Below are 24,051 nucleotides of genomic sequence, written 5' to 3' on the forward strand. Positions count from 1 at the left end.
CCACTCCGCCACGTGTCAAACTAATGCTATTAACATCTCCCTTCCTGACCATCTCTCTCTCTCTCTCTTCCCTCTCTTTCTCTTCTCCGCGTGCTAATTTGCGCCTGCGAGACTGCGCAATATAGCATTCAACCTCCGATCTCTCTACTTACTCAACCATCTCTCTCTTAACGTCACCATCGGATAATAAAAGTACGTATATAAACTTGTACGTATAGAGAGCGTGAGATTTGAGACGGTTATAGATATTGAAAATGGCAGCTCCACCGGCTAGGGCTCGTGCGGATTACGATTACCTAATTAAGCTTCTTCTCATCGGTGATAGCGGTGCGTCCTTACTTCTCTTCCTGTTATTATTTCTCAATTTGTGCTTTTTACATATGGATCCGATGTATATATTTCAAATCTCTCTCTCCTCTCTCTCTATCTCTCTCTCTCTCCTCTCTCTCTATCTCTCTCTCTCTCTATCTCTCTCTCTCTCCTCTCTCTCTCTCTCTCTCCTCTCTCTCTCTCTCTCCCCCCTGTGTGTTACATGTAGGTTTATTCTGTTGTGGATCTGTATTGGCCGCTAATATTTATTTTTTAAAGTCATGAAATATATATGTTATATTTTTATATATGCATCTTAGTTTCTGAACTGATGGTTGAGTAATTATCTGTTTTGACCTATTGGATTGTCAGAAGGTGCATATTTTAGTCTGTAATTGGTTACCATTCCAGGCACACGGAGGAGGTAGTATTTTGTGCTTGTACTTGTAGCAAGTAAAAATTGATTTATTGCGGAAGTTTTCATAGCTGAGGGAAGCAAGTTGAGATTTTCTGTATGAAGTTTGTACATTAGTGATTAATAACAGTGTCTTTACTAATTTAAATTTGAAAGTATAAATTGATATATATGGTCAAGATAGAAATTGAGATAACAATTATTGATGACGGAGTTGACAGAATTTCTGACCTGAACACGTTACCAGGAGACAAAAATCATGGTATAATAAGGGAACCAAACAAATAGGGATAGTTGATTAGATTTTAAGTTTTGTAACTTTTTCGTGCTAATACAACTAAGAAACAATTAGAAGGCATAACTCTAGTTTATGCAAACTTGAAGCACGGACAGTTGTCAAAATTGGGAACATGATGCATATAATCGTGTGTATTCTTTAATTTGTTTGTACTTCTCAATAACTATTTTTGCAGATATTTCGGCACGTCCACACGCACTCACTCACAACTTAGTGATCATATGTTTGCAATTATAAATTAATTGTCAAAATAGTGATCAAGTAGACGTTAATTAATAAATTGGTTACAGATTTTGTGATCCTGTCCAATATATAGTTAATTAGTGCTCAGAATAATTCATTTCTATCACCATGTACATCTTTGTGTGCCACTGTAAATGGTAAAGGCAGTTGTTGAAAGTCGTAGTAGGTAAATTGATGGTAGTGATCTGAAGGCAGATGATGTTGAAAGGAGATTTTGAATGGGTTTCTTCATAGAATGTTTCATAGAGACATCAAATCTGCGGTATCATCGGTATCATATCTTTAAGTCTGTACGAGTTGACCATGTTTTTTTTCTCCCTGGAAGATATAAAGATTATGTTGTTTTGGTGCAATCTGACCTTAATGCAAAAAACAAGAAATGCAAAAAAAAAAATTTATTATGTGGGTATTTTTTAATGTTGTAAAAGAGTTTATGAGTAGTTACTCGTAAACCCTTCCAAGTCAATCTTGGTCTCCTGACAGATCGATGAAATTGAGTTTTTTTTCTCATACTGTTCAATTTTTTATTTTAATTTTAGAAAAGAATAGTCTTCAATTTTGAGAGATTGTCAATTTTCTTAATCATTTGTCCTGTTTGGAAATTTAGAACTTCCAGCTTGTAAAATTAATATCTAATAAGTGTAGTACATATGACCACTTGTCTCTGACTCCTTTTTAGTTAGCAAACAGTCATTTTTCAAACAGCGACAGTGAATTCTATGTGAAAAATTATAAGCAGGTCCTCCTATCCTAAACCGCCGTCATGTAAAAATAGATGCTTATATGGACAATTGCCTAAAATGACAATATTACAAATTTTGTGGCACCAACACGTGCCAGTATAAACCTCATTGCTACCTGTCAACTTGTTACAAATATATGACTGAGCAGTGATACACATGTTTAGGTCTGAGAGCAAGCACAATAGTGTACAACTTATATACAAACGAGATAATTGAAATAGTTGTAGTTAATCTTTGTTTTTTCCTTTCTTACCAACATAAGTTTTTTTGGTTGACAACAAAAGGCAGGCTATTGCTTTGTCTGGTCAATATTAGGATCTTTGTTACTTGGACTCTGTGGTTTAGGCCGCTGTTCATATGTCAGATTCTTGGACACTCAGACACACTGGTTGTGGCACATTTTTTTGTCGGATATCGCGGACACTTTGACTATATGAAAGGTTGCATTTAGGATGAACTTAGGATACTAAAATAAAACGAGTTTTTGAGAAAAAAATAAGATTAAATGAATAAACGGCCTTCATATTGATATAAAGATGTGATTGATAGTAATATAAGATATCCTAAATAAGAAAAAAAACATCTGTGATTTGCAAAATCTTCTCCAAAAATCATGTTTGATCTCTGCTACAATATCTTATCTAATATACTTGTTTGTTAACAAAATTAATGTAGCCCTTACCCATGTCCAAACTAAGGACAGGGGTCTCGCCAATTTATTTGAAATATGCACTCACTGCTTCCTGTCGGACACTCGTAAGTCATACCTAGGGATGGCTGTGTCTATTGCCTAGGGGTATGGGCATATAAATTAGTATGTGTGACATTAAGAATGAGGTTAGGCAGTTGGTTAAGGTTACAAGTTAAAGACACCCGTTCTTTATATCTTACATAGTTACATACTCACTATGATATCCAACTATCCTGTGTCATTTTGAATGTGTATATTTAGTTTATAATTTCTCTGTGTCGCCATAATTTTGGATTTTGTTGAGACTGGAAATTGCGTGAGAGTGTTGTTTCTTTTGTTCTTGCAGGGGTGGGTAAGAGTTGCCTTCTTTTGCGTTTCTCTGATGGTTCATTTACTACTAGTTTTATCACGACCATTGGGTAATTTTTCAAGTGTTGCTGTATATGGAGTTTTATTATTATGTTTTCGTGCATCTAACGCTGCCAGGTTATTTTTCTTATACAGAATTGATTTTAAGATAAGAACCATTGAGCTTGATAGCAAGCGTATCAAACTCCAAATCTGGGACACTGCTGGTCAGGAGCGATTCAGGACGATTACAACTGGTAAGCTTCTAGAGTTTCAGGTCGAGGAGGAAATCCTCATAAAAGTAACTGGCTCATGAATTAAAATTTAAAACTGACAGTAACGGTATGTGGAATTACTTAATGTATTTTTACATGGATTTGAACCCCCCCCCTGGTTTTAGCTTTTAGCTAAAATAAAGAAGAAAAAAACAAAAACAATATCGAAATCGAAATCGATCAGATGAAGCTCTGGCGCATATGAGTGTCAAAAGTTGTGAAGCCACTTTATCATTGTCTCTAACCAATCACATTTGGTTTTGTTAGTGTTGTTATTAATATTTCTCCCTGTTATTAACCTTTCCCTGTAACTATCTTCTCTTTCCCACATGTTCAGCTTATTACCGTGGAGCCATGGGCATTTTGCTGGTTTATGACGTTACAGATGAATCATCTTTCAACAGTAAGTTTTTTGTTTCTTAGCTAAATTGAAAAGTTTATTAAGGAGTAAGGTTTTTGTAACGTGTGGAGTGTGGATGGATTGGCATCAAAAAGTATAATGACTTTCTCAGCTTAAAATTCGATCATTTTGACATTATCTACAACATGAGAACTGTTGTCTTGTATTTCACATGCTTCAACTTATCATAAATTCTTCTACAAGACATCTTATTAAGGGGTCATTTGTTAAATCTGAACGATATTTTCTGAATGAATATGAATCTGAACGAATGAGTAATCTAAATTATGAACGAGAAATGTTGTTTGACAAAAAAAGTATATAAATTTCTGAATGAATATTTTTTAAATTTAATTTAATTTCTTTAAAGTTTTTATAGCATGTAATGTTATAATAGTTTGAACATTAGGCCATTTGTTTTGCTAAATAAAACATTACACATATTTAGTTGTTTAGATATTTAAATTTATTATATTTTAATTAAATTAGTGTCATATTATTATGACCAACTAAAAAATAAATCATCAAAAATTCAATACTTCAACTACATAAATTACAGTATTGATGGCATAGATACGAGTAATGATTAATTTATTAAATCAAAAATAATTTTTTTTAATTTTTTTTGAATTAAAAAAATTTAGATATTGTGTACCTTTATAGGATAATTAATTTTAATTGATATCAAACAAATATTTATTACCTTCTATTTGTTTAGCTTTTCAAAAAATGAAAATGAATAATATTACTACTTTTTATCAATTATTTGAGTAACAGCTAATTTTTGAAGTAAAAAAAGAGTGAGTATTGGCCAGGGATTAGGAGATGCACTGAGTGATTTGAATGGTTCAGCTGGATTTCAAAGGAGGATTCGTCCAGAAAAAATCAGATGTCGTCCAGATTAAAAATTCATTCACAAACGGTCTAAGTGATTATTTCATGGATAGTTCAGTTCATTCTCTTCCATTCATCTATTAACAAATGACCCCTAAGTATTAAAATATGTGTTGGTTAACAATTATTATGGTCTGGAACTATAAATGCGGTTTAATGGGTCTTTTAATGGTCCAGGAAGATCTGAATTTTAACTATCTTGCATTTATGCCTTTTCTCTTAGACATCAGAAACTGGATTCGGAACATTGAGCAGCATGCTTCGGACAATGTAAACAAGGTGCTGGTAGGAAACAAGGCTGACATGGATGAAAGCAAGAGGGTATGCTCTTCGGCGCAACATAGTTTTAGCTCCTTAAGAACTGTAGTGAATTTTTTTTATGGGCACGTACATTAATTTTCTTGTTTTTGTTTAGGCGGTACCTACTGCCAAGGGCCAAGCGCTTGCAGATGAGTATGGCATTCAATTCTTTGAAACTGTAAGTACACGCATGTCTAATCTTCAAGGTGCAGATAACTTCTATTAGGATTAAGTTTGAACATCCAATGCAGAGTGCAAAAACAAATCTCAATGTGGAGCAAGTTTTCTATTCAATCGCAAGGGATATAAAGCAGAGGTTAGCAGACACTGACTCGAAGGCCGAGGTAATCAAACTTTTAATGGAATACACTTTCAAAGGTTGCATGCAAATTATACAAGTGTTAAATCGACCTTCTTGTCTCTCTTTTATGGTTGCAGCCTAGCACAATCAAAATTAATCAACCAGATGCATCAGGTGGAAGTGGTCAAGCTGCTCCAAAATCTGCATGCTGTGGCACCTAATTTGATTACACAATTAATACAGAATCAGTTATTGGAAAACCTTGCTGCCTGAAGAAAAACAAACAACTAAAATGTTGACTATCTAATTAATGTGTAATTTCCCTTATTTGTCATTCGTTCCCCAACTGCTTGTTAGTTTGTGAAAGATAGGTTTTTATCATTCCAGGACTTTATACTTGTTACAAACTTATCATTTGTCCTTTGGCATTGCTTACTTCTTATCTTTGATCCTACCGTTTTTTGAAAAAATAATTTTTTTTTTGAGGGAAAATATGCAAAATATCTGATTGACGAGATTACACATTCACGTTGATTGCATTTCGAATCACAGGTCAATGTCCTGTTCAAAGATGAACAGTATGTTGCTCTGATTATATATTTTACTGAACATTTTCGAATAGATTAGGCCCAAATTCTAACTTTTGGAGCAGCAATTTCAAACAAAAGAATATTAAACCTTACAAATTTTGGACTCCAAAATTCTTAAGTTTGAAAAATCAATGTTTACCCCATGGGCCGACCAAAGTCACAAAGTAAACAAACTTATATTTTAGAATTTTGACCTAGAAGAGATAAGTTAGCTCTGGTCAAAAAACGTCTAGTGGCTCCAATTCCGTGAGTTTGCAAAATTATCAAATAATTCTCCTAAAAATTTGGGATCGCATATTTCGGAAATTGAAACTATTCAGTTGACGTATCGATTTGAAATTTGTCGGGTAATTTTTTAAAAATTAGACGATTTATCGGAAATCGGTGAAATCGGACAAATTTTTTGACCAATTTATCGGCGATTTTTAAAAAATCAACCCATTTTTATAACAATATAAAAACCATATAAAGAAATTTCCGATAAGTATTTTTTGTTAAGTACAGTAAAATTAAAATCTGATATCAAGTGATAGTACTTAGTAATTAGTACTAGATACTGCAAAAGCTGAACTCCATCGTGCAAATATTTATCTTCATCCAGTTTAAAAACTAAGCGGTCTGAAACTTCAATTGTCAACTCCACATTATATGAATGAAAAAGCAGGAATCCAACCGAGTCAACTCGGATGCTTTTAATAGCTATTCCGGGTAAAAGGGGAAAGTAGTACCAAGCAAGTAATTTAGCTGGCTGTGCCAGTATGGGTAAAAAGTTAGTAATAAGAACCGTACCGTTTTCTTCAAAATTTAAATTTAGATAAGTGGACTGTCCAACTCGTAGTACTCTGACCCCCTCAAATCTTTTTACAAAATCGCATGGCAGAATAGGTAGCAGAATTCATGGTTAATCCAATCATAGTACGTTTTACATTTCAAACGCACTTTCATGAAAACAAAACATTTTTTACTTCTCAGAAATCAAACCTTGTGATGATGAATATGATCTTGACAAGTTCAATTAGTAACATCTTTATATATTAAGGGATCTTGATATACTTCATCTATCACATTCATTTTTATACATTTTTTTTTTGAGATTTCTCATTTAATTATATATATTTCAAAACTTGCCAAAAATATTAAAAATTTATTATATACTCTCTCAGTCCTTGAATTATTTACGTTACTTTTTCGGCACGCTTTTCAATACACGTTTGAAGTATAGTTCCATATTTTTTTTTTGATTTTTTTTTAATAAAAATTTTATGTTTAAATTTTTATTCAAAAATAAAAATAAAAAAATATTATCAAATTATACTTTATACAAGTCTCGAAATAAATGTCAATAATAAACATAAACATTCAGTAGGATGGAGGGAGTAAAAATTAACAACACCCGCTACTTTCTTTCACTCCACTGAGTTTATACATCAAATATTGATTGATCTCACCACTTTACACATTTTTCTTACTTTTTCTTACAGCATTTCTTACTTTTTCTTACAACATTCCACTCGGTTTTAATCTTGGTGCCCAAAACAAACGTATATATATCAACGGGACAGAAGGAGTATTTTGATATATTCGTAAAATCTGGTCATAAATTATATGAGTTTTGTTTGTAAAGAGCACTCATACTCGAGTGTGAGAACGTTAGGGTGACTGAAAATCGAATATTAGTCTTTTAGGTAGTCTAGATTTTAATTTCATGTTCAATAATTAACTCATTTAAAATTTTAAGATGTTAGAAAAATGTTTCAATAAAAATCATATATTTAACATTAGTATATCCAAAAAGGAACGATATCACATCCGATAACTTCGTATCTAAGTTTGTAGGACTCACATTCTAGTGTCTCTTATGAGTCTTAGTATACTTTCGTGTCCAACAAGGGATGATATCTCTGTTGGGATTTGGAAAACATTAGGTACTACCTGGAATTTTAGGAAAACCTGTAACATAAAAAGAGCTGTAATATGCATGGAATTGAACTAAATATATGATAAATGAGTGTATATTTGTGTATTTTTTAGAAAACATAGATGCTCAAGAAAGAAAATAAAGTAGCACTGTTTAGAATCATGTTTTTTGGGTCATAAATTTATAAAATGAATGAAATATTTCAAGATAGAAGTAAATCATATGTGAACACAATTGTATGTTATGTTGATTAAATTCGTATATTACATATTTTGATTTATTATTATTTATCACTTTTAACATGTAACATACATCGACATTTATAAATAAATTGGGGGTCTTTACTGGAAATATTTTTTTATTTTTTTAAATGAGGATAAAGCTGCGTATATTATATATTCTCAGACATTATTTCATGCTGTATACAGTGGATTTGGTTGGTTGGTTAGTTAATATAGATGCTCAGGAAAAAAACAATTGAATACATAACTTCAAATAATTGGGCAAGGTTCGCCCATAAAATGGAATGGTTCAGTCGAAATTAGTGGTGAACTGACAAAATGATGCAGATTAATTAATTCAGTCAAAACACATACACCATAATTGAGATATTCACAATCACAAACATTCTAGTTACAGGCCAGTTGTCACGCTCTCTCTTTCTCTCTCGCTAAAATAATACCAACACAAATTTTGTTTAACTGATGTTGAAGATCAATAAACAGCATCAAAACTCACAAGCCCGCTTTTATTAAAGGGATAAAGTAGAATAACAGAGTAGTGCTATGCAAAAGGTACTTGATCCTGAACCCAAGACCACATACGGTAATAATAACTAAAAAGTATACACATTTACCCAAATTTTAAAGTTCTAAAAAATTGTGAAATGGGAAGGCACACAAAGTCAAGTCGTAAAAACCCAGCCGCCTCCCTCCTCTCCTTTATAGGTTTTGTTCATTATCAAATAAATAGGGGGCTTTACTGGTTTTTTCGGGGAAAGCCACAACCCCTTTATTCTCTTTTGTTTTTGTTAATTTTCCTCCAATAAAATCCAATTTTTTGGGTGTTTACATATCTCTCCTTCTGGAGTGTGTGTTTTATCTCTTTTTTGGAGTGTTTTGTTATATTTTTGTTTAATTATGGTTGGGTTTATTTAGTGTTGAATTGGTTGACAACGGGTTTATTGATATTCTTGGTGATCTGCAAAGTTTGCATCGAATATGGAGCGGTATTGATTATTGTAAGAGCTCACCTTTCACAACCAAAGATTGTCCATCTTTCACGGGTTTACACTTTCGGCATGTCTATAGCTGGTATCCGGCATGTAGATAGTTGGGGTGTTTTCGGCATGTCGTGTCCGACAAGTAGATAGTTGCGATGTCGCTTCTCCAATCTCAGTTTATGTGATTGGTGTTTCTGAACATTGGGCTAACAATGATTTTTATGTGATATGATCAATTACGATGTCTCTATTTTCAGAAATGTTGGTACAATTTGGATCGCTTGAGATATCTTTGATTTCGTTTTTAATTTCAAGAATTTTTAAATTCTATGTGTTAAACGATCAGGAAACAAATCATCTAATTGTTTTTAGTATGATAATTGTTTTATCATCTGGTTGTATCGACATTTGGGGGTTTGTCCCAACTGTATTATATTTAAGTTAATGAAAGTTTTATGAATTTTTCAAAAAAAAAATTGTGAAATGTTTTTTTTTAAATTGTAATGAGCATACAAACAGATACTCCATCCGTCCCTCCAGGTTCTTTACATTGGGGGATGGGGGATCGACACGCATTTTAAGGCTCTCGTAGAGTATGGTTTCTTATATAATTTTAAATAATTTTTTTTTTAAATAAAAATATAATGTTTAAATTTTTATACAGAAAAAGAAAATTTTAAAAATAAATTATAAAATTATATTTTATAGTAGCCTTAAAATGTGTGCCAAATATGAGAAAAAAATATGTAAAAAAATGAATGGGACGAAGGGAGTATAACGTAAGCGGAAAAATACTTAACCTAGATTGTACAAATTCATAAGTAATTATCTATATTATATTACTAAAACTAAAATATTAAAAGTTTGATAGTCTATCAATCGATCGATCAGAATGCTTGAATTTTTATTAATTAGTGTTCCCTCAATTCCATTAATTTATATACAAATGATTTGGGTACGGAGATTAATAAAAAATATAATTTAATGATAAAATGTAAAAAAATAATAATGCATAAAATGAGTGTAATATTAATTTTTATACTATAAAATTTTACTACTTTTTTAACTTTGAATTTTTTTAAAATTGACAAGGAAATTTTTTTAAAAAAATTGTATATAATTAAATGAAATAAAGGTAGAGTATAGTCTTAGGCTTAATTATCTTAAAAATCTTTTTTTTAAATCATTGTTGTGACTCTAATCAGGACCGACCCTGGAAAGGCAAGTGGCCGCCTCAGGTACCATTTTTCGAATTCTTTTTTTGCTGAATACCGAATTTTTTTTAAAAAGGTTTGTCGAGCATTAAGGTGAAGGAAATTTGTTTGACCAAAATCCAAACTAATTTGTTACTGTATGCATATATTTTGTGTGCATATGTTAGTCGATTAATTATGAGGAGACAAGAGATTTAGTCTATATATTATATATATAATACGTGTGTATATAAAAGTAAGTAATTTTATTGTGAATGTTTTGATTAACAAATGAAATGATAAATTTAAATATTAGGTATGCATATAATTAAATTTTATTTACAAACAATAATGAATAATGAATAGATTTTTAATCTTGAATAATGGACGGTCCAATAATGGATCCTCATGTCCAATCCTGAATAATGGACGGTCCAATAATGGATCCTCATGTCCACCATGATGAATTCGATCAAATTTGTGATGTTCAAAAATAAAATATCATGCATTTATAATATGTTTTCGCATATAGAAGTTGCAAGAAAAAAAATTTAATTATAGATATTTAGAAAAAATAAATATAAAGAACACGCGGCAATATTTTTAAATTTCATCCAAAACAACCAAAACACTAGGGAGTAATATTTTATAAACATATTCTAATATGGAGAAGGTTGAAAATATCAATAAGCATAATTCATTTTTTTCATAGTGTATATAGATTTATTGTAAATAAATATAAGGACTTTTGTAACATGTGTGCCAAAGATGGGAGTCTTAACACATACTAGAGTTTATCTGGTTGACAATAAAATATTTAGTAATTTTAAATACGTGTTATTCGATAGAGTTGTTTGGTTAATAAAATTAAGAAAAGTTAAATTTTTTTAGTAGATTGAATATTCATCAAACGTGGTAAGTTGCTCATCCACCTCGCTCTGATAACTTACATTTTTTATGGTGAGTAAGTACCCATATATTAATTAAATAATATTTACTATTTTCTAGCTATTAGCTATTATAATTTATTTAGAAAATATAACTTACATGATTAATAATTTCTTATTACACCCCAAACAAGCACCAAGTCGGACCCGAGAAATTTGGTGTTTGACTAGGAAGCCGGCAAAGCCAAAAGATTTGTTACTTTTAATGTTGAAATAAAGGAAAAACCTCATTAATTATTTAAGACAATGATGTTAAAAAAGGGCAATTTTTAGAGGGACAAAAGAAGTGGACTTTTGGGCTCGATGATTATTGCTAAAAGCCACGCTTCATCTGAAACTTTGAAAGTTTAACAGCATTCAGAGCATCAACAAAGGATAAGTACAGTGATTAGCTAAAATATTATAAATTAATGGTTAGCTAAAATTTGCTGAACCTGTAAGTTGTTGTGCTCCAATGGTGTTAGTTATAATAGTTAGCTATATTTTAAAAGGGTTTTATATCAAATTATCCACGGAAGTCATTAAAATGTATCAAGTACCTCCCTAATCTCATTTAAATCACTAAAATACTAGTATATATCACTCCGTTAGTTTTTTTAAATTTTTTTATCGCAAAACGTTAACTTTAAAATTTTGTATTCGTATATTTTTGTTAAACTGTCAGACACATGCAATTGAGATAAACAACGAGAGTCCTAATTGATTCATCTCTCACTTGAATTTTACTCAAATTAATACTCCAATTGCAGTCCACTCAGCTTTTATTTTACTCGTGAAGATAACCATTATTTTAGGACCAATTAAACAGATATACAGATGAGAGAGACACTCAAGTTTGCTGATAAACCATAATAATCAAAAAAATACACGGCAAACACAACACTTCTGTTAAAAAAATTTAAAAAACTAACAGAGTGATATATACTAATATTTTAGTGGTTTAAATGAGTCGTCGTGGAAATTGAGTAACTACTTGATATATTTTAACGAGTTCGGTGGGCAATTTGATATAAAACCCTATTTCAATAACAGTATTTTAATATTATTTTCAAATTCAAACGGTTATATTTCAACTGCTATATCAAGACAGTTTCTTTTCATGAGCATGATAATGGTACATTGAATCCAATATACTGATTAAATAGGATTGTGCAACTTATATACAAAATCAAACTTGTGACTTATGAAATAATGAGTTATAATAATGAATAGCTATTTTTAACCATTATATTTTAAACATGTATTTAATGAATTAATTATTAGTTAAATATTAAAATATATATTTTGTATTATATTTAAATTCAATTCGAGGTAGTGACATGAAAAATATTAAAATATATATTTTATATTATATCTAAATTCAATCTGAGATAGTGATATGATTTTATTTGTTTTTATGAAATTTTCATTTTGTAGTTTATTAAAATAATTTTAATAAATAACTTTTCTAAATAAAATAAAAATAAAGTGATAGTGTGTAGAGATAAATTAAGGAAATAGCTGAAGGGAAATGTACAAACGACGTGGACATTAGAAATAGACATATAGAAAACCTGTTTAGAGGATGGGATGACAATCAACAGATATAGCAGATGAGTTTGAGATTTGTATAATTATATTTAACAGTTATAAACCGTTGGAGCGCTGTATTTGTTAAAGGATAGTTATAATTGCAACTATGACATGCCGGCGGGAGGTTTTAGCTAACATGAGACTCCCCTTGAAGATGCTCTTTAGAAACTACTCATGTATTAAGAACTCACCTTGTTAGCCTCAAAATTGACATGTATGGATGCCGTTGATTGTAATTACATTTTGCGACTATTTTAAGTCGATCAAACTTGTTTAAGTGAATTCAATTTCTGTAAACACTGATTTGAATTCATGCTATTTGTAAGCATTTTGTACTACTAATGATCACATTAAAGCACAACACAAGTAGCCATGAATCCTCCACAAGAGGTTGCAATGTTGTTGGGTAATGGACTAGTGGCCGCATGGCTACGCAGATTCATAAACAAAGGGCAGTTGGATTTTGTAAGAAAGTTTTTGTTGATGAATTTCTCCTTCCAATAGGGGGTGTAATCAAATCAATGAATCATCATTTTTCAAAAAAAAAAAAAATCAATCAATCATCATCAAAGAAGACAAAGCATTGGATTTAAAAACTCAATTTAACCAGTTTTAAAGAGCATAACAAAAAACAAACCGTCTAATGAGATGTCATATACCATCAAACTGTCACAGTGTCATATTTCACTGTGATAAGCAACTCAACTCAAGTTACCCATTTTGCAATCAAAGCCCTGTAAACTGCTTCTAAATTTTACATCCCTAGTTAAGATCTCGGAGACAAAAGTTCATTGCATGTAATTTTGGGATAACCGAATAATCGGACAAAATTACGTGCACCTCGACTTATCATGCATGCATGGATATATCTCAAACTCAAAACATACGAAAAAGACTAAACTCTGAAACAAAATCTTTCATACTCCAATTTTAACCCCTCCTATCTGCTGCATTGTACGAGGAAGACCTCTTCAAAGCAGGAACTTCACCCTTGTTTGTTTCATCTACTAAACTCCCACTAAAATACTCTCTATCCTCCGTTACCTTCCCCTTCCCTCTCCCCAGATTCCCAAACACGCCCTTATTCTTCTTCCCCACACTATTCTCCCCTGCACCCTTCCCCACCAGATTACCATCTCCTCCACGTGGCAACCTATTCTTATACTGTGACGTCACCAGCGACAAACCCGGATGATCTTCGTAATTTTTAAACGAAATCGAGCCGCACGTTAACAACTGCATGAGGACCGTTGATGCTTTCACTCTTCCACTAGATTGATTATTAGCCGTCAGATCATCTCTCCCTCCACAACTTTTAATCATTTTACCCTCTCCTTTCATCAGATTTTCAAGCGTCTCCGTACTCGACTCAGACCCAGGAGGCGAGAACTCGTCACGACTCAACTCAGTGATCTCCCGTGTCGACTCAGCAGTCTCCCGAGTCAACTCGGTGGTCTCGTTTTTTGCTTTCCGACGGTTTCGTTTCTCATAGGTCTGAGTCGACGCGTTGGCGCCTTGACTCGATAACTCGCCGCTTGACTCGGCCTTATAAAGGACTTTGTATTCTTGAAGATCAATTGAGCTCCAAGATTGATTTCTCCGGCGAGTAATCACCGGTGAATCATCAGAATCGGGTGATTTTGTAAGCTCCAGTTGTTTTGAAGTTGAATTGAGTGATTCATCGGGTTTAGAAGGTTGTAGAAGCTCGGAGCCTTTGAGAATGTATTCATTTCCGTGTGTTGGATAGATAAAATCATTTTCTGCTAAATCGTTCCACACGTATCCATTTTTGTAGCTCCTGTTTATCAAAACAAAATCATAAATAAAAGTAATTATAAGAAGCTTCAACTTATCGCGCAATAAAAAATAGCGTATTGAGCTGGCTGTTATAATCATTATTCGTTTAGTAAGATTTGGATAAAAATGCAGCTGTTTCAGCTGAATTTAAACTGTGAAGATGTAACAGGACTTGTATTATGAATATAAACGCTATTTGAGTAAAAGAAATTACCGTTTGGAAGACCAGGAATACATTGTAGCCATGGACTTTCCACGGAGATTATTCAACCGATTAATAACATCTGCAAAATAAACATATAATATTAACAAACAAACAAGAAGCTAAGATTAGGAAATTGAAAGATTTGATTAATTAACCTCGTAGATAGAGGCCAGTGGAAGAAGAAGAGAGGGGGACTTCGATGAAATGAGGGTGCTCAAGCTGACCATTGCGAGACAAGTAATAAACAACAGGGACTTTACTTGAATGGTGTTTAGAGGGTGGTTCAGTCCAGACTTTGTTGCGTTCGGGGCTGGTTGTTACTGATGATTTTGTACTTGTATCTCGGTACAGAACTTCGATGACGGAGTTGCTTGTGCTTCTTGCTAATCTTGAGTTTGAAGTTTTTAGTTCCATTGGTGAGAACGATTGGATTGGTTTATGAGAGAATGTCAAGGTTGTTGGTGACGGTGATGCAAGAGGTTTTGTAGGAATTGTATGTGTACACCAGACTAGTAGACACGTTTTGGCCGGTCCTACCCAATAAGTGCCCTTATTTTATACAACAGTTTTTCCGTATATTCCTACGCCATACTTATTTCATGCGATTATAATCTAGTATAATAATTGGGGGATAATTAATTTCATCAAAATTAGTTTTATGAATTAAATAATTATATCTTAAACTTGTTCGGAATGATTAAGTGTAGGATTGTAATATAAACCATTAAAATATTATCTTATATTTATTTTGAGAGATAGTATTTGAGATTGAAATATAATCTTTTAAATTTTTCAATCCTATATTTTTTTCACATTTGATAACAATGATGGAATTATAATCCTCTAAAAATTGACTTGTAGGAGGGGATAACACAATACATCCTTCCACCAAACGTTAGACGGGATTATAATCATATCTTCTACTCCGACAAAACAAACATGACATAGAATAATTTAAAGGATTTTAATCCTTGAATAACTCTTCACTGATTTTTTACAAAATAAATATAAGATTGAAAAATTTAAAGTATTATAATCATATCCCCTACTTAATACTCCCTCTGTCCCTAAATATTTTTCCCATTTGTATCGGACACGTTTACAAATGCACATTTTTTATTATTAATATTTTTAATTTCGTATTAGTATTAAATATAAAAATTTCACTGTATTAAAGTACTCGTAAACACGAATATAACAAGATCACTCATTACTATGTTTGATCTTAACCGTAAACTAATAGTCAATCGTTTAACGTGAACAGTAATAAAAGTAAAAATGAAAAAGTATTGTGTTAGTGGGGGAGTACCATTAAACAAACATGCCCTTAGCATTGTACTATTGGTTATTGAAATATTATAATAATATTGTTAAAATGAAACATTTTCTTGTAGAGTAGGAAACAAACCCAATTGTTTAAATGCTAAAAAATAATATTTCAACTATTTATAATTTCACTAATAATTATATAACTCTAAATAAAAATAAATATAACTTAAATAAAAGTAAATAGACATTAAATTATGAAATATTTACTAGTATTATATGACAATAAATATTTTTTAGTGGGGACATTTTATAAATTGATGATACATATTTTGTTGTGGAGGCACGTGTACTCGTTGACCCCTTCATGATACGGTGGGTGATATTTCTAACGAATCTAACATTATAAAATGATTTATTTAAAAATATTAAATGAAGAGAAAATTAAACAAAGTTTTGTGACGTCTTTTCTTTGCTAAAAGTTCGTGTGATGTTTGTTTTTGTTGAAACTTAAATGTTTTGTTTGCATGGACAATTTGTAATTTTGCGTAATATTTTCCCGATAAAGCGCGGATGGCGGTGATCAATTCAAAGAGTCAAAGGGAGAGCGACGGACAACCACCCCTCGCTATCTATGAATTCTTACGTGTGACCGAGGCTTTTGTTAGAATTTCTTTTTATATATACAAAAAAGTAAATCTCAAACAATCAAAAAAATAAGGATTAATTATCAATTTAGTTAGTGAAGCCGTCGGTTTAATGTATTAAATTGAAAATGGTATTAATATAGTAACTAAAGTTAACGATGTGTATATTTCCTTAATTTTCTTCAATATTTAACAACGGAAAATGCTTATTTGTTAAAATTTAAGCAATATTTGGTTAGTTATAAGTTTAGAGATACGAGTTTATTTTTAAAACTGATGATATTCAAATGGAGGTCCAATTGATAGAGTATACTCGTTGTTGATTTTAGTGACTGTCTTCGTACCATTTTTATTTTAGTAACCAATTTGTTATATTAAACCGTTTTCAGTGGCCAACTAAATTATTAATCCAAAAAATAAGTTATAAAATGGATATGGAAACCATTTGAATATATTTTAAAGGTGACCAACTAGTTAATTTTTAATTCCGGATCCGAATTGAATTTTGGATTTCAGATTTTTTTAAAAAAAATTGATGTTCGTAACTTTTGTTTTTTTTTGGCAAGATGTTCATAACTTTTGTTTGTTTGCAGTAATTACAGCGATGGGCCAAATTTATTGCCGGTGTTAAAATCAGTAATGGCTAATGAGTAAGTGAGTAGTATAATGAGTTGCACGACTTAGGCATTGTTGTAGTGAATCATCCAATAATCGAGTTTTGAGGATTCCAAATACTTAAAACTCTACTGTAAAAGTCTTAAATTTGAATTTAAATCACATATTTTTCATGATGCTCACTTTTTATTTTTCCGCTGTTCCCCTCTCGGTACTTCTGTTCTGATCACTGGTTACTTTCATCAAATAGTGGTTATCAAGGTTTCTGATTTCTTTAAGAAAAGAAAATAAGTTATCTTATAAATTATATGTAAATTGTTCCAAATTACACATAGAGCCCATTTGAGATATTTAATTATGTAACAATAATTAATAAAGGTTTTTTGAAAAATATAAATTTTTAAAATTATTTTGTAAAAATATGATTTAATAGGGTTAATTTGGATGGAATAATATCCATGTCTTGTGGTTGCAGAAGCCTGAACCAGACAACCAAAACATAACATATTATACATGCATGTATTGTGTAGAATTATTGGCGCTCATATTAGATTCAAATTAAATCTGAAAACATGAGAATTGAATGTAAGTAGTGCAATGGAAGTAATTGCAGCAGGTGACACATTATGATAAAGAACTGCTACTTCTATTCTAGTTCTACACACTCTCTTTTCTGTCAATTATTTGTTGTTGATTTCAAACTGGAGTTGACAATCAATAATATATAAATACATTTCTCAGCGTTTCAACTCGCACACATAAAACTAAGAATATAGTGTTACTGCAGTTCTGTCGGCGGAGATTGCGTTTACACGTATCTGGTACCCCGTGATTCAACTTTCAAGTATGAACCCGTTTTAAGTTGAGTCAAGTGATAGTTGTTAGTTATCATTAAATATTGTTTGTTCAACTTTGACTCATGTCTCATCCAAATATTTGATTTAAATTAATTTTTTTTATATATAATAATATATAAATAGGGTTAAGTTGTATGTAGACCGTCTTTTTTTTAGACCACTTGTGTTCTCCAAGTTAAATATTGCATAAAAACATTGTTAAACATATTATTTTGCGAATCATGCCCTACAAAGATCCATATTTTATTCAAAATCTTGAATATCATATATGGACTGCATGTAAAACATTATAAAAATATTTTACTCTGCAAAACATGTTAAATTTGCTGAACATTTGTTCAGCTTGCAGAACATACACATTCTACTTATTAAACTTAAATGATCTTCAATAATTTTAATGAATTAGTGATACTCGTAAAACATACTTCACAAAATAATATATTTTATAGTGTTTTGATTGCAGAACATATGTGGTATTTAAGGTCTCCGATTAAAAAGTGGTCTACATAGAACTTTACTCTATATAAATATCATACTAAGTAATTTTATTTTAAATTTATCGTTTAATCATTATTAACAATTTTTATAATATTTTATAAATTAATTAAATCAAAAAAATTAACATACATAAAAATGTTAAAGTTGTGCCCTTAATTCACGAAAAACAAATTTATTACAATAATTAACATACAAAATATTATTGATACACGCTAAATTTTCAAATTAGTATATTATTTCCACAAATGCTCAATTAATGCATCTCTAAGTGCAATATGTGCTTCTTTATTTTTTTTTCTATGGCGGTTCGGGAATTTTTGGAATCGAGTATTTTCATCGATTGGAATAGTCTCAACTTCTGGATCCGGCACTTCTGACTCTTCAATGAAATTTTAATGAAATTATGTTTTCTCATTATTTTAATTATTTTAAAAATAAATTTTGTTAACTATTAATTATATTATGTTATTAATTATATAATTAAAAAATTTAAAATCAATTTAAAATCTCATAAATTACAAATAACAAGCCCGCAAGGGTTGACTTAGTTGGTTAAAGAGGGGATAACTATCCTTTTTGTCACAGGTTCGAATCCCACAGGAGGAGAATTTATGATTACGCCTCCTGAGCCGGAGTGTGCCGCTTAAATGCGGTTTAGCTTGGTTCGCGTGGTTTGCAGGCTATTGCGTGAACTCGTAAGGTTTATCCAATGCGCAACTGAAGGGTAGCGGCTGCGGTTTACCTATGATAAAAAAAATATAAATAACAAAACTATTATTTTATATTAAAACAAGTGATCCAAATTTGGATCCGTGAACAATAGTGATCGCTGTTGGAATAGAATTTGGGGTAATCTACCCCAAATTTGAATTTTTGGATCAATGTTGGATTTGCCCTTAGCCAATTTTTTTTTTGGGAAAATCTTTCATTAATATAATTATCAAGAATACAATCCGGATGGATACAATTTTCCTTCCTTCATAACAATATATCATTTAACTAAATAGTAAATAATTACTCCTGAAAATGTAAATAATATCACATTTAAGGGGCGTTCGGTCGAGGATAAAAACAAGTCCAAGAGTATAATAGTTCAAGTTTTAAATATAATATAAGTCATTATGTCCTACTAATTTAGGATATATTAAACTAACTTTATCTCCCATAACTTGCCTTATATTCACTACATATATAATACTTTATTAGTAAATGAGTTTTTATAAAGTAGAGAGGGAAAAAGATTATTGATAATAATTTATTATAAAAATATAAGTTAGGACAATTATAGATGTGCCTTAAAGATTGGGTTCGAAGTGTTTATCCCGGTAATATAAGACATCACTGAAATATTGTTGAATCAATTATTTTTATCAAATGTCCTAAATGTTAATTTAGGATACCATATAATGCACTTATTAGACTTGTTCTAATTAACAAAGGTAAATAAAATCAATTAGACTCATTTTTCTTTGTGATGTTTGTTGATAAAAAAATGACATTTACTTTCTTCCTTTTATAATTTTAAGTTTACTCCAAACTATTCAGAACTTATACCCTAATCCTCACCTCCCGTGTATTTGCTTTCCCTTTTCAATTTTAATTATAATTTAAAAATAACAATCCAAAACCTAGATTATTATAAAAAGTATTTTTAAAAATAAAATAGTTTATTATTTAGTTTTTATAAATTTAAAATAATTTTTATATGGAGTTTATAATTTAATTTATTAAAAAATTAAAGCTATTATAAATTATTTATATTAATTTATTTTAATGTAAATAAAATATATTATTATAAATATAAATATATTTGATTCTTTTTACATAGGATGAAGGACCTAGTTACTCAATTTTAGGTCGTCAATTATCAAAATACTCACGGAGCAAAACATGCGTACTAAATATCAATCAGATACGCCTTCGGAATGAGCACTCATTACAGAGAAGGCCACCGATACGCCTTTACAAGAGTAGTATCATACAAATGCATCATCCAATTGGATGCCACGAACATAGATCGGGCGTAATTCTGATACACCTATAAAACGTATAAAGGAGATATACCGCGTGTGTCAGTGAAGGTTTAGGTTTGCAGAGATCTTAACGTATCAACATTATATGCAGGTACCTTCAGCATCACTTTGGAATTTCAGCAGATCAAATTTTTTGATCACATATTGTATAAAATACATAAAACAATTTGAGAGTTTGTGAGAAGTATTAAAATCAAACTTTTTGTTGTATAACTTGAATAGTCGTATAGAAAATCGATTATATCATTTGATGTACACTAACATACTAACTGACTAACTTGCTGACATTCAGAGAACAAAACGAACTAATTTTTTTTAAAAATCGTAAGTTCGTTTAAACAAGTTAGCAAATTCTACTTTAGCAGAAGAAAACTTATAACCTAAATGCAGATATACTTGCAAAGTCAAAAAGGGTTATTAACATTGTTACTTGTTTCAATCTAAATAAAAACTTGGACAGATAAATGAATCAAATCTATAATATTGTCATGTTTAACTTGATAAAATGGTCTACATTTTTTTCTGTCATAAAAATATGAATACAACCTTATTTACAATTGGTTGCTAAAAAGAAAAATGACTCCAAGTTTTATACTTATATGGTCAAGTGAACCAAGATCACTGGGATTAAATTTTAAATACTGTCTCACTGCATTTGAAAGTAAAAACCAACGTTGCAACAGAATAAATCAAAATACTAGTTTTCAATCAAATAACACTTAAGTGAATAAAAGTGCAACTCTATTTCTCATCACTTAACTCATACAAATATGAACAAAAAATGGTATATAAGTTCATCCTATTTGCATAAACAAAGGACATAGTTTTTTTTTTTAAAAAAGGAGCAGAAGAAGTTAGAAAAATAAGAGAATTTCTAAAGTCAAAATTATCCTTATAATACATTAAGGGGAAGCAAATTTATATACATCTCTCACATCTTTTTGTTATTATCCAAATAAAAGGGGAAGAAGAAATTTGACCCCCCCCAATTTGAAAATTTTAAAATATTCTTGCTAAAATGACATTAATTCTACATCAAAATTTATTCTTCTAATAAGTTGTTCAGTTTTCCAGGAATTAAATTCAAGGGATATACAACAATACTTCCACCTTTAATATATTTATGTGAAAAATATTTTTCAAAACACATGCATACATTTAGGGGAAGCACACACTTAGAAAATTTTAAAGTTTAAATTTTATTTGGCAAATACCAAAAAGGCAAAGATTGAAAGGACATTTTCGATTAATTATTTATTTTGGTATTACATAATTTAACATAAAATTTAATACACGTATATCCTCTCCAAATAGACATGAATTTAATTAACATAATCAAAAGTGAAAAACCATATATAGCAAAATATTTTCAAAAATGTTTTTCAAAGTTTATTTATATTTTAAATATAAATACAAGAGATATTGCAATTTGCTGAAAATCAAAAATATATATTTTAAAGGAATATACTCCAAAGCAATGAGATCGTAAAAGAAGTATTGGAAGAATGATTTTTCTTAGGCTATCTTGCAATATTAATAAGGCAACAAGTTTGAAAAAGGAATATCAGAACTTGGATATTCTTTAGAAGGCTCGTGCTAAATTTATTTCAAAAATAGATGGTTTTAAAAGGGATAAAATATATATCTTTCACTCCATAAAATATTTATAAATTCAAAGATATATTTTTACACTCTTAGAAATTAATATTTGATTAAAGAATATTAATATCTCATTTTATCCCCTGCTCATTTTTTTCCAAGTAATTTTCTCTCGTATCTCAAATATAATATTTATCGGAGAAAATACTTTTAAATACTTAAAAATATTTTCCACACTCTCAAAATATTTTATACTTAAGGAAATATGTTCTAAGTATTTATTTTAGCCCAAATTAAGCCAACAATGTCTATATGTTTTCATAAAACATCGTTCATATTTTATTTGGAACTGAATCCTGATTTAATCGTTTTAAATCAAAATAAAATACTTCCACTTGCTAGAAAATCTTGAAACTTAAGATTTTTCACTTAAATGGTATTTTCTATGCATGGTTAAAGTTTCGTAATTTTTAAGAAATTTTGTCCGGGTGTATTTTTTTTTTCTTGGGTGTTGACCAAGACTTTGACCGAGCGTTTGACCAAGCTACCCTTTGACCAAAATTGACCAAAACTTGCAGATCATCATTTTATGATATTTAGGTAATTATCATATTTTTGGTTGTATTTATTAAAGGGTTTTCAAAGTCATTATATTTAATGGTGTTAATTACTTAATTAACAAAGTAATTAATGATTAATTGAAAAAGCTAAAATCCATTATTATATAATTAATAGTTGCTGGGATTTTTTCTTGTTTGTCCTATATGCAAGTTTCAAACTAACACACCTTATCCTCCATGTCATCAATCCACACCACTCTCTTCATCCACCATTCAATTTAACTCAATCTCAACCACTCCCTTCAACTAACTCCTTCTATAAATATACACCCACCCCCACCATTTTCTTACCAACCAAGCTCTATCGTCCCAAGCAAAGCTCATTCATACCACTTTCTTACCTCCCGAAGGGCTGCCCAAGTTCGACCAACAAGCCAAAATCCGGCCGAACCTCCGGCGAATTTTTTCGGCGAACTTTTCCGTTCATCTCTTAAAAGTGGTAACCTCTTAACTTCCATCTGAGTCTTAACCGATCACTCTTAATATTCATATAAGAAGCTTAGTAACACCTTCTCTTCATCTCTACAAGCTCTTATATAGAATAACTTAAAGAAAAACAAATCCATACAAGGATTATTTTCTACAAATTATACACTTCCAGCACAAAGTGATAATTTAAACAACGCTTGGTTTATATTCCTAACTAGCACCTTTAGTATTTTGTGGGAATTAAATTACAAAACTAGCATTTTATTCTTTAAACTTAAACGCACTTATTTTGGCCATATATTGTGTTAGATATATTTGATAATGTCATGGCTAATATGTTTTATGTTTAGATTTCAGATCTTATTTGAACAGAACAAATCAGTACTTAACTGATCAGTACTTATACTGGAAGTCAGAACTTAAGGTACTGGAAGTCAGAACTTAAGGGATATCAGTACTTATGTTATCAGGAGATAGATATCAGAACTTAAGTGCTGAAGGACGATCAGATAAGGACAGTAGCTGATTAAAGTTAAGAAGATCAAGATAAACATAAGAAGAGATATGCATGAAGAAGGAATTCCGTGAAGGATGGAATACTTGGAATAGAAGATATCTGATTGATATATTTTAGGAAGCAGAATTATATTCCATATCAATTAGCGAATATCTTGTAACTGTGTAGTATATAAACACAGAAATAGAGTTTACACTAGAGGTGTTATCATTATCGAGAATATTATTTATTATAACTCTAGAAGCTCTCGTGATATTTTGTTCATCACTGAGAGATAACAGTTCCAGATTGTAACAGAGTTTATTGTTT

At 30.6% G+C, this 24,051-nt stretch overlaps 2 protein-coding genes across 2 annotated transcripts; one reads left to right on the top strand and one right to left on the bottom strand.

The window, feature by feature from the left end:
* Positions 1-5,652, top strand: LOC141697468 (ras-related protein RABE1c). The gene is made up of 8 exons (XM_074501860.1): positions 1-327; positions 3,046-3,118; positions 3,204-3,304; positions 3,660-3,725; positions 4,840-4,937; positions 5,032-5,094; positions 5,168-5,260; positions 5,355-5,652. Exons 1-8 carry the CDS (start codon positions 255-257, stop codon positions 5,436-5,438), a joined length of 651 nt encoding a protein of 216 aa, XP_074357961.1. The 5' UTR covers positions 1-254; the 3' UTR covers positions 5,439-5,652.
* Positions 5,653-13,222: 7,570 nt separating this feature from the next.
* On the bottom strand, positions 13,223-15,184 carry LOC141697871 (protein SOSEKI 5-like). Its single transcript, XM_074502426.1, has 3 exons — positions 14,817-15,184; positions 14,671-14,740; positions 13,223-14,457 (listed from the first exon to the last, which is right to left on the bottom strand). Exons 1-3 carry the CDS (start codon positions 15,073-15,075, stop codon positions 13,590-13,592), a joined length of 1,197 nt encoding a protein of 398 aa, XP_074358527.1. The 5' UTR covers positions 15,076-15,184; the 3' UTR covers positions 13,223-13,589.
* Positions 15,185-24,051: the final 8,867 nt, after the last annotated feature.

The sequence above is a fragment of the Apium graveolens genome, chromosome 11, assembly GCF_009905375.1.
Source record: "Apium graveolens cultivar Ventura chromosome 11, ASM990537v1, whole genome shotgun sequence".
Lineage (NCBI taxonomy): Eukaryota > Viridiplantae > Streptophyta > Magnoliopsida > Apiales > Apiaceae > Apium > Apium graveolens.

Coding starts and splice junctions, on each gene's coding strand:
- LOC141697468 (XM_074501860.1), top strand. CDS start 255: ATGGCAGCTCCACCGGCTAGGGCTCGTGCGGATTACGATTACCTAATT. Junction 4,938..5,031: donor ACATGGATGAAAGCAAGAGG/GTATGCTCTTCG, acceptor GTTTTTGTTTAG/GCGGTACCTACTGCCAAGGG. Junction 5,261..5,354: donor ACACTGACTCGAAGGCCGAG/GTAATCAAACTT, acceptor TTATGGTTGCAG/CCTAGCACAATCAAAATTAA.
- LOC141697871 (XM_074502426.1), bottom strand. CDS start 15,075: ATGGAACTAAAAACTTCAAACTCAAGATTAGCAAGAAGCACAAGCAAC. Junction 14,741..14,816: donor CACTGGCCTCTATCTACGAG/GTTAATTAATCA, acceptor TTTATTTTGCAG/ATGTTATTAATCGGTTGAAT. Junction 14,458..14,670: donor TATTCCTGGTCTTCCAAACG/GTAATTTCTTTT, acceptor TTTGATAAACAG/GAGCTACAAAAATGGATACG.